This window comes from Emys orbicularis, chromosome 7 (assembly GCF_028017835.1).
Source record: "Emys orbicularis isolate rEmyOrb1 chromosome 7, rEmyOrb1.hap1, whole genome shotgun sequence".
Taxonomy (NCBI): domain Eukaryota; kingdom Metazoa; phylum Chordata; order Testudines; family Emydidae; genus Emys; species Emys orbicularis.
This window is the reverse complement of record NC_088689.1, coordinates 130,397,923-130,409,476: the sequence shown is the minus strand read 5'-3', so window position 1 is coordinate 130,409,476 and position 11,554 is coordinate 130,397,923. Positions and strand designations below refer to the sequence as shown.

Below are 11,554 nucleotides of genomic sequence, written 5' to 3'. Positions count from 1 at the left end.
GGGACGGCTGCGTGATGTCGTCATCACGCACGGGGGAGGGAGAGCGAGCGTCACAGCCCAGACGAGTCACGCTGAAGAGACTGGCCAATGGCCATCGTGGCCGCACAGGGGCGGGGCTGGACGAGCTGCCTGACGTCAAAAGAACAGGCGGATTTGGGGCACCAGAGACTAAGCATAAGCATAAGCTCCAATGCATCCGATGAAGTGGGCTGTAGCCCAGGAAAGCTTATGCTGAAGGGCGGGAGGGATAGCTCAGTGGTTTGAGCATTGGCCTGATAAACCCAGGGTTGCGAGTTCAATCCTTGAGGGGGCCACTTAGGGATCTGGGGCAAAATCAGTATTTGGTCCTGCTAGTGAAGGCCAAGTAGTGAAGGTTTAGTAGGCCAATGCTCAAAGCTCAAACCACTGAGCTATCCCTCTCCACCCTCACTATACTCTGCAGGCGAGGAAAAGAAGGCTGTAGAGGCTAATTAAATACTTGCTAAAGCCAGGCGCATGTTGGAGAGAGCAGCACATTAGCCAGGGCTTGTTTTTACCCAAATTTTCTTTCTTGCCGCTCCGTAGTAGATAGCACACCCTGTGATGCAGGGAAAGATGGCTAATGAAGTGGGTAGGGCAGGGGAGGCGAGGAGAGCCACACAGAGGGAAGGTGGGGTGGGATGAAACAGGGCCATGTGCCCCAATGGGGCAGGGGGCACCGTGCCTCCAGGGATGAAGCCCTTTACCCCTTCCCCTGGCTTGGCCCAGCTGTTCAGAAATTAAACCTTGGAAGCAGGGGGAAGGGGGTCTGGCTGGCGGGTTTTTGTTTTTAAATCTACTTTATTGGCTCCCTACAGCGCCGAGCTCAGGTCAGATGAATGCCCTCTTCCCCCTGGCTCTGGGCTCTGCCTTTCACTAACCTGTCGGCTCAAGTCCAGGCTGGCACGAAAGGGAGGCTCAACTGAAATTAACTAACCCCAGCCGACCTGGGCTGGCATGTACAGAGCGCCCTGCCCAATGAGCGGAGGGCACCCTCCTGCTGACAGCGTTCTGGTGTATAAGAAACTGTAGTAAGGAGAGAATGGACTGGATTTTATTAACACTATTGAGCTGCTTGTGAATGATTTTGTGACTATAGGGGGGTGTGTGTGTCTGTATATAAATAAAATTCTGTTGAATTCTCTGGGAATTTTGTTCAGTGACATTTTTGACTCTTTTTGAGTGCTTAAACAGCTAGATCTAGCGACTTTTCAGGGTTTGTCTGGTGACTTCCCACTATGTGGAATTGGCAGCACTGGTGGTGAGCGCTCGCCAGCAGGTGCAGGCTGCCCGGGCACGGAGCGGGAACACACGGGGCCCAGTCCCCGACCCGGAGCAAGCAGCCGGGTTCAGGGTGTGAGGGACACATTGACAACACGCATTAATAGCTGTGAAGGGGTAACGCTCAGCCTCGGACTGCTGTCATTAAATGGGGGTCAGACCCCCCCACACACACACTGCCACTCCTGGGAGAATCTGAAATTTTAAAAAGTTACACCTCCCTCCCACCCTGTTCCATGCAACTGAACATTCAAATAAGTAAAAATCTGAAAATGCTCTCCCTCTTTCCCCTCCCGGTTACAAACAAGGGCACCCAAATTCTGCCAGGCCCGGCTGGCAACGTGCTCATCAGCTCCAGGAGCTGGCACATCACAGAGCTGCAGCGTGAAAATGACTGACGAGTTATAGCCTGACCTGACCAGATTTCTTTGTCCAGAGCTGGGCACAGAGCCATAAAATGGCAGGAAGGCCACCTCAACCAAGCTTTCCCCAGAGCAGCTCAAGGCTGAGTTCTTGGGAGGTTAAACCTTTTGCCCCCCAAAACATGAACTATTTAAAACTAGACAAGCCTTCACTCCTATGCACTCCACGTTGAACAGATATTTTAGAAATGCTTATTAGCAGCATAGGCATCAAGCTTCGCAAGCTTGTGGTTTTTTAAAAGTGATCTGGGATTTTCAGCTGTTTTTTTTTTTTTTTTGAATTTCAACTTCAAGGAATTTGTTAGTTTTGGTGATCTGAATGGAGCCTGCTGTCTACTATATGACATAAGTTACCTGCAACAATAGTTCAATATAGCAAAACCTTTGGTAATGGTGCTTGTTAATAGTGTATGTTTAGTTTTCAGAATATCTACTAATTAGACAAAAAATATTGGATATTCTTCATTTAGAGAAAGTCAGCAAAAAGGGAAACAAGATTACTGCATATTCTGAATACCCCTTTTTGACTTCTCCAATATGCAACAGTCCCATGCTTGTTACTTAAGAGTTTGTTTAGAAGGTGACACTATCTTACCTAAATTGGACAGAAAATTCAGCATCATGTGTGTTTTTAAAAACCAGGAATTACAATTAGCATGATTCTTTAGCAAATCTGTGCCTAGTCTCTTCCTTCTTTATGCTAATATTTGAATACATCAACCCCAAAGCTGTGCTTTGACTTTTCACATTGCTTTATAGGGTTTTGATGGCACTCTTTATCATAGCGGTCAAGAGCCTCAAAGTCCAGACTTTATTTCTAAAATACCCTTTGCAGTAGGGTAGTATTTTCTCATTTTACAGATGGGAAATGGAGGCGGAGAGATTAAGTGACTTTGCCAATGTGTCACAAAATCAAAGGCACAGCCAAGAACAGAATCTCTCAAATTCCTTAATCCCAAAACCTTCCTCCCTACCAGCATTTTAGTACAGTTGTAGCACTCAAATTATGATTTGTGCTATTAGCTGCTTCATGTGATTCTAACAGCCCATGTCTCACTGCTTGACACATTTAATAAAAAAAAAGAGTAAGTAGAGATTTTTCACCTAAAAGCTGATGGAATAAAGACACTGCACACACCTTTAAAATTATAAATTCACAATTTATTTCAAATAAACCACTCCACCTCTGGGAAATATTTCAAGGGCATTTTCCTTTGCCCCTTCCCCTCCAATGCCTATAAAGAAAAGCTAAGAGTGGTGTCAGTTTCTTGGAGAAGACCTCGCCAACAGAACAAGGCAGACAAGAAACAGCAACACTCTCCATAATACTAAAGCTTCCACAGCAGCAGCTGCTACCTGAAATCCTGGAGAACAATCCAACTGAGCAGATGCAGGTGAGAAAAGGAGTCCCTAGAACAAGTCTCATTTAAAAATAAAGTTTTATTTACCACCTGCTTAAAAAGTCTAAAAGTTTGAATGTGAAATTATAGTACAGAAACCTCCTGCTGTTCCTGTCCCACATGGATACAGTGAGCAATTCACGTGCGGAGCAGCAGTCATGCAGTTCATATTGTTAGTAGAAAACTGTACGGTCCGGGAAGCCTGATGCCTGTTAGAGATCTGAGTCAGCCAGTGCATTCGCATGAGCAAAGCTGAAATAATGAGTCTCAGATGCAAGGATGGAGAGAGACGTCAGGCTGACCTAGGAACAGCAAGCAGCTGCAAAAAGAGGAAGGGACAAACACTGCAAGTTTGCCCTGTTACTGGTGCGGGGGGAATTGGTACCTTTTTAGAGTTAATAGCCTGATCCGACTTCTATTCTCAGGCCACCTCATTGACTCGAAAGGGGCTGTGTTCACAAAACAGAATTTGCCCCTTTACCTTTGATCTTGAGAACACTAATTTCTTTCCTATCAGTCACCCACCTCTCAAACAGCAGCAGCTTATCCTTTTCAGATGCCAGAATGAGCAGGAAATGGGGGATCACCCCACAGTTTTAACTGTTCCTATACTACAGCTGCACAAATGTTGCCCTGTTTGGACTCACGCTGCAAAGACACATCCCGCCTTGTTTTCCACACAGAGGGTGGAAGCAGGATCTGTACGTGGGAACCAGGACATTCACAGCCTCCTTCCTGGAAGAGTTTTGGAGAAACAAAACCCTGTTGACAAAGCTTGAGTTTTGTGTAATTCCGAAGAGATGGCTTTCAACGCAGTCTGTATTTGTACGGATTTCGTAAGTGCTCATCGCCAAGGTGTCTGAGCAGTCTGGACTGCGAGTCAGCTCTCAGGGCCATTTGGCAATTGGTTCCTGCCACCTGATCTACACTGCTCCAGGAATGAGGATTTTAAAACACTTTGTGTTTAAGCAAAATATGCTTATCCTGGTTCAGAGCTGAATGCTTATGCAATGTGAGTGAGCAGGGAGGAGCAGGCACCATCTGGCAGCAAAGCTGAGTATTTAGGATTAGAAAAGATACCTCCCTATACCTCTCTGGCAAACAGGCCAAATTTCACCTGACTGCAGCTAGCTTAACTAGAACACCAGTTCATATCCTACATTAGTACTTTGCGCTTTACGCCTTTAAAGCACTGCATAAACATTACCTCTGCACAGTACTGTACAAGCTCTGTCCACATGATTAGTTCATCTAATAAGTATCCCTCTCAAACTGAGGGCACTCTCTTTTCTCCCACCTTCACATGGTTAAAACCTACACACTCAGTTCTGGGGGTAGAGTCATATGGTGCATGTGTCTCATATAAACAAGAGTAGCAGCTTATTTTGTCAAGCAGGAATTAGGAAGACTCACAGTCAGTCTTTCATCCTGTCAAGTCAAAAAGGGTGAAAATAAGAATATCCTAGTAAGGAATGTGTCAGGGCAACATTCCTCATGAAAATGGCATGGAAGGGAATTCCCTACTTTCACACTAGCCTTGGGGATTTCCTCAGATCAGACACTCAGCTACTCCATTTTTGCCTACATATAGCAGATGCATGTACAAGTCCATGTGTTACATAGGCACCTGTACATGGTACATCCACCATCGTAAAGTGTTGGCATTTAAGCCACTGTTTTGAAGTGACTCTCTTGTTAAGATGAATTGGGGAGGTCACTTTTTAAAACATTGTTTATATTTTACATTAAACATGCCCATACAAAAGCTCTGAGAGTCCCAGACAATAATCAGACTTATAATAACCATCCAGCAGCTTTAATACCAATATACACATAAATTAACTCCACCAGTCAGTTTTCAGTCTGGCTTGATGCAGGCTCTAAGAGAGCAGTACAATGTTAGCTCTAGCACTTCTTTTTGAGTGCCTGTCTACATTGCCAAGATGTGTGTCGGGGATCACATTATGCATTACTGTTCCCCCTTGACTTGCAATGGGGTTTAGTCTTGCCTGGGTAAATGGGACCAAAGTGGTTTGACCATGTTACACTCCATGTATGACTGATCTTTACAAAGCTGTATGCACTGAAGTAACATGGCTTGTTCCACTCTACCTAACAAGACCAAGCCTATTTAACACTGTTAGAACAACTGTTCTAACAGTCTCCCAAACACCATGGTTTTGGCAGCATAGAAACCCCCTAAAAACCAACTAAAGCAAAAATCCACATGGAAAACCTTAAATTCACTGAATGCAAAGATCTGAATTACCACTAGGCATATCTCCTATGTTAACCTGATCTCTGCCCTTTAACACCTCCATTTGCTTTGGTTCATGCAGCACAAACTACTGCTGAGAGAAGAGATGCCACACACAATTGTGCTGATATGCAGCCACCGCTGATGCTGTAAGGCGCAAACACAGCAGCAGTCACCCTCTGAGCTCCAGCCACTCTCCTCGTGCAGCCACAGGCCAGTGCTACAAAGCGCATGTTAGAGGAAAGGGAAATCTATCTGGGTTATTTCATAACCCTCAGTGCATAAAAGGATTTTGGGACAGAAGCCCATTTAATTTACAAGCAGATTATTAAGGAAAAACACTCCACTGCCAATTTATTTTTAAAAAGGGTTGTGTGTTATTCTAGGGTTTGTTTGTATAATTGTACAACCGTTGAAAATTACATAAATTGTAATGATCTAATACTATTAACAGCCATTCAGAAAAATTCCCTCTCTCAAAAGCCATCTGGGGTAGGAGGAAACATCCCAGGAAAGATGCCAATCTGAACTCCAGCCTCTAGCCTGGCAGAAATGAAAAGCGGAAAGATAAAAAACAGAAAGGGACTAAGATGGGGCATTTGCACGTGTCTGTTCTGCAAGGGGAGGGGATGGTTTTGTCCTTGGCCGGGTTCTCCCACAGGCAGTGCTCATTTCTCTTGAGGCAGCCACCGTCACCTTGCTTGCTGCTCTCACCCCTGCACGTCACCACCTCTTTCCGCCTTATGTGTCATGGAAGTCTTTAAGCAAGGTCCTCCTCCTCTGTTCTGCTATATGCATCTGATTCTCTAAGTCCTGGAACAAAGAACAGCAAGGCAGAACCCCATTAATCTGAACTCCCCAGAGGAAAAGAAAAGGCACTTGTATGGTAGAGTGTGAGGCCCATTCACTGCTTCTCAAGCAAATTAAGGACTGCAGGGACCCTTCCGATTTGACAGTGTGTAAAAGAATGTCCCTCTGAACCCAATTCTCCTTAGGTTTCCCTTCTTAGAGGGTTTCTGATGCTCCCTCCCACCTCCCAAAGCAAAAAAACCCCGCACACCAGGGTACCTTCCCCTCCAGCAAAGGGCTGAATGCATCTTCCTTCAGAGCCTGTCAGCCCTGGTTCAGTCAGCCAGGAGTCATTGCTGGAGAGCAGCAAAGTTCTCCCCCCCATTCCCCCAACTAGGAAACAAGCATCTGCAGGCCAAGTGAACAAAAAGCCAGACTCGAAGCTAATCTGATTGCCCTCCCCTGCCTGCCAAGCTGGCCTGGGCCCTTTGGTGCAGGTACTAAGCCACCTGTAAGTGAAGGGCTGCCCAGCAGACACAGGGGCACAGATAACTTACCCCTCTGTCATAGCTGTCCGCTCGCTCCACCTTCCAGGAGAGGTTTTCTATTTCAGCTTCCAACTGAGCCTGCTGGTATTCAAACTGATCAACAGTACAGACAATTAGAGAAACCAATCTACCCAGAGCAGCTTTATGCCACCAAACAGGTGTGGTGAGAGGAAGCACACACCCCTAGGGTCCTTCCTCTCCGCAACAGGTTTGGTGGAGCAAATCTCTGGAACGCTTGGGAAAGCAATGAGCACTAGAACGTGGCATGTCCAGTGACTTCAAAATCCTAAGGAAGATGGATTTTTGTACATTCAACTTTTAATTATTTAAGCATTAGGATACGCCCAACAAGGAGGAAACTGACACCATCAACTGGTGTTTGCAGTCTGGTGAATCTCCATCCCACTTACGGGCTGGAAACGCAGTTTCTGCCCTGTACACACCATCATGTAAAACAAGGGCCGAGCGCTATGGTGTTACCAACAGGGAAACTTTACCCCAGAATCGCAGTCTCAAAACCACTTAGTTTAAGTCACATGTTGGGTCTACCAAAGTGGCCTCCTTGATAGTAAAGTGATGTAAGTGACTGAGCAGCTGGGTTGGCTTGTAATTAACAACAGGGGCTTCAGTCAGTCGTGGAAAGAGTAAGGTTCATTTATTTGTCCTGCCCCCACTACAAACTTGGGAAAGAACCAAAACAAGAGTCAGCAAACGTCTAGCTGAAGGTTATGTCTACACTGCACTCAAAGGTGTGTCTGCAGCACAGGTAGACAAACCCCAAGCTAGATTTGATCTCACTAACTCAAATACTAGCAGCAAAGCGAAACTCAAGTCAAACAATAGCGTGTAGAGCCCCAGATGTTGGCTTGCCAGCCAGTTCTAGGGCAGCGCACCCTGGCTAGCACCCTACCACTTGCACTGAGGTTTAATTCCTCCATTTTTATACAGGTTCCTGAAAGGTTAACCTGTTGCTGTGACTCTCCCAGGAGCTAGGAGCCAATAGTAACCAACTCAGATTCTAGATACGTGTGTTTGCTTATGATGTGAATCCTTATGGGGAAAAATAGTTTGACAACTAGTTTGTCCTTCACACTGTAGTACTATTCTATAGTAAAGTCTGTAAAAACAAGGATGTCTCTGGAAGGACACCTAACAGGAGCATTGCTATTAAATCTCTGACGGGGAGTAGGAGGGGGAGGGTTTGGAGCTGATTATGAAGTTTGAGGATACGTGAGGTTCAGTGTCACATATATGTCATTACATGGATTTATTATAAACACACAAACTCTGGGACTGAAGACACAAATCTAGGTGTCTGCTTGGCTTACAATGCTCCCTAGCTAGATGCCAAGAAGTCTGAGCAAACACCTTACCAATTTCTTCCTGGGGCCAGACTCCATGTAGTAGGCATATGGATATGTGTACTGCAGGGTGTAACGACACTACAACAGAAAAGGAAAAGAGTTTTAGACCTTGATGTTGTTAGCACAGCTTATTTCTATGACTAATATAGGGACACACGAGTTGCCAGACCAGTCCAGTATAGCAGAGGCCATTATCAGATGCTTCTGAGGAAGGTGCAGGAAACACCTGTCAGGACCAATTATGAAATAACCTGCTCAGAAAGGCATCCTCCTGCTAACCTCAGGCAGTTGGTGTCTGATTCAGGGTATAACATCCCTTACAGATCTAACCCCTGAATTGCCTCCCTCTTCAGTGTGCTACTCAGATGCAAGTGTTTTGGTGTGTAGGCTCTCTTCTGTGGACTGAAAGAGCCAAAAATGCTCACCTTTGCAAGCAGCTTTGCAGCGTTCTGCAGGTACTGCCAGTCTATCCATGTTCCCAGGTTGTTCATCACCCTTTCCTGGATCTTCTCCTGAATTCGCTGGTATGTCTGTGCCTCTAACTGCAAGCTTTTATTGTGGTTCTCCCACTGCAAAAGTAGAAGAAAAAGGGCATGAGATCAAAGTGCTGCTACCTACAGATACAAGCTCCAGCAAACAGGAAATAAGATCGGGCTGGAGTCCAGCAGGATAGGATATGCTGTGGGCAGGAGGACAGCCAGGCAGCACCCCCGTTGCAAGCCCATGGAGGTTGCGTACACTATAAGAGGCAGGTGGGAGCAGGGAGGAAACCCAGCCCCTCTGTAGAAATGCCCTATGGTCACATCAGCATCTTGTGAGCGACTAGAAAGAGTAAAATAATGGGAATTTCCTCACTTAAGAAGTCTCTGCCAAGAGATTTAGATTAACCTTTACATGGGTTTACTGAAAGCAGACACATCTGTGCTGTGAAACATCATTGTAAAACATGGCCATTTCCCTGAAGCCCTTGATCTGGAAAGTCAAGATGATTCATTTATTATTATTTTAAGACTAGGTTAATGCTATGAATAAGCAGCTGTTGATATCTGAATTAGGAAACGAGTGCATGCTGACCTCACAGAAAAGTGGCAACCTTGGATCTACAGTGTTTTCTTCTACAGAATCTGCATTAGACCTGTACAGATTGACCAGTCCTATTCACGCCTGCTGCAGGGAAAGAGGAGCTCTGACTGTCTCACTGGTTAGTGACCGATTCCAAAAGCCTTTCTTTAAACGTGTCTTGACGTGAAATCCCCTTACAATTTCATTAAACCACATGATGAAGTTTTAATTTAAACACCCGAGATTTGTTTCTTCTTGGTCCCTACAAATTCATGCCATAAGGAACTTTGGAAAGTTCCCTGGTCCTGTGAGGAAATGGTTGCAGCGATATTGTATGAGTGCAGGGACTGGATTAGATGACCTCTTGAGGTCCCTTCCAGTCCTATGATACCTATCTGCAACAGCACAGCAGCATCTTGCAGAGGGACACTATATTCAAATTATTATTTTGTGTTGTTTGTATCATTGTAGCACCTAGGAGCCCTACTCGTGGATGAGAATCCCATTGTACTAGTTGCTGTGAAAGAAGAGAAAAATGCAGGAAATACTGATTTTCTGCAGCATCAGGAAACTTAAGCAATCAATGGAGAACAAAAGTTAACAGCTTGGTAGGATTTGTTGGGCAGAATTTTGAGTCTGAAGGAACAAAGACAGGACCTAAACTGGGACTCCAGAAGCTACATCATCTGTACCGAATCCTTTGTTTGTGTGTTTCTTACACTGACATTGCTGGCAATAACCTTTGCACTAGGCAGGGACATTAAAAGGCTACAGCAGCTCTGGCCAAAGAGATGTGTCCTACCCGCTCAAAATAGAACAAGTACTTCTTAAGGGCCTCCCTGGCCTGCGCTTGCTGACTCTGGTTTACAATATCAGGATTCTCTTTGTACCGACTGCATTCGTAGTACTCGCTACCGTGGGTCTTCCAGTCCCCCAGACACATCCAGCAGAAGTCTGCAGAGAACAAGGCACAATCACTGTTATGCATAGAAAAAATGAATTTCCAGAAACCAAATTACAGAGAAACAGCCCCTCTGTTTCAAGGGCTTCCTTTAGCCAAGCAGCATGTACAGTTTATTTGTGCCATCTTGCCCAGGGGGAAACAGAATACAGCTTGTGGGCCAAATACAACCCCGGCTTGGGGGTCTATATCTAAATATGCAGCTTGTGAGGTAACACTTCCAGCATGCTCCAAGGGGACACTGCCTGGATCCACAAGGAGTGTTGGAAACTGGGACCTGTAGTCTCCGCAGGCTCCACCTCATAGTTAAAGAAAAGGGCAGCTGCAGTCTTACTAGCTAATGAGCTGCAGCTCTCTGACTACTGGCAAGTTGCCAGCATGGGTCTCTGCTGGATCCTAATCTGATCCAGCAGTGAACAAATCCACACAGACAATCCACTTTCCATTCTCACGGGTGCACGCTGGGTGGTGTTGGTGGCCTGTGATACACAAGTCAGACTAGATGATCTGATGGTCCCTTCTGGCCTTAAATTTGAGACTCTAAGACACCTATCCATATCCAGTGGTTTAGGAGACAGCTTCAGACCAGAAATCCCTGAGGGCAAGCCTACACTTGAAACGCTGCATTGGCACAACTGTGCTGCTGTAACACTTAAGTGGAGACACTCCTACGTTGACGGCAGAGAGCTCTCCCGTCAACCTAGTTAATCCACCTCTGCAAGAGGCGGTAGCTACGTCACTGGGAGAAAACCCTCCTGCTGACACAGTGCTGTCTACACAAGGGATTGGGTTGGTATACCTATGGTGCTTGGGGTGTGGGTTTTTCACATCCGAGCCCCGTAGTTATTCAGATATACGTTTGTAGTGTAGACCTGACTTGAGTGGGAGGACGTAGGTAAAAGAGCTAAGGAGAAAAAGTAGAGCAACAGCTAAACCCACAAAACAGAAGTGCCTGGTTTTAGAGGTGGGATACTTGCAGTGTTCGGTCAGGAAGGAGAAAAGAGGAGGTTAAACAGCTGCTGTACGAATCACTTCTGGAAGGCTTACCTTTCCCATTCAGCTGGGTGAAATCTGCTAATTCCACCCAAGGGCTAGCCTGCTCTCTTTCCAGTTTCAATCACTAGGACATCTAGGAACTTGTTGCTCACCTACTCCTGATACCACAGCATCCCTCCAAGTAACTATCATTCCTGCTGATCTTCTAGCAGCAAAGGAAGTGAACTGGGAGGGGTAGATTTTAAATGTTTTCTGAGGTGGGTTATCTTCCTCGGACTCCCTACTGGCTGGTAGCAGAGTTGCAATATGGGAGCCCCAGCAACAGGTAGTCTCACTCACTTCCCTGGGGTTAGAGAAATTTAGCATCCCACAAAAGCCATTTGCTTTGCATTCTTGATATTTTTCAGGGCTTTAATAAGGGCTGAGGACAGCCAGGCTGCTTCTTGCATGGGAGTG

General features: G+C 45.8%; 1 protein-coding gene across 1 annotated transcript in view; it reads right to left on the bottom strand.

Annotated features, from left to right (window-relative positions):
* Positions 1–6,109: 6,109 nt before the first annotated feature.
* ARIH2 (ariadne RBR E3 ubiquitin protein ligase 2) overlaps positions 6,110–11,554 on the bottom strand; it is a 42,465-nt gene continuing 37,020 nt past the window's right edge. The window contains exons 11-15 of the mRNA XM_065407314.1: positions 9,944–10,095; positions 8,505–8,648; positions 8,089–8,157; positions 6,725–6,808; positions 6,110–6,191 (exon numbers count right to left, since the gene is read on the bottom strand). Of these exons, the coding sequence (XP_065263386.1) occupies positions 6,120–6,191; positions 6,725–6,808; positions 8,089–8,157; positions 8,505–8,648; positions 9,944–10,095 (521 nt within the window). The 3' untranslated portion in view covers positions 6,110–6,119. The remainder of the gene's footprint in view (positions 6,192–6,724; positions 6,809–8,088; positions 8,158–8,504; positions 8,649–9,943; positions 10,096–11,554) is intronic.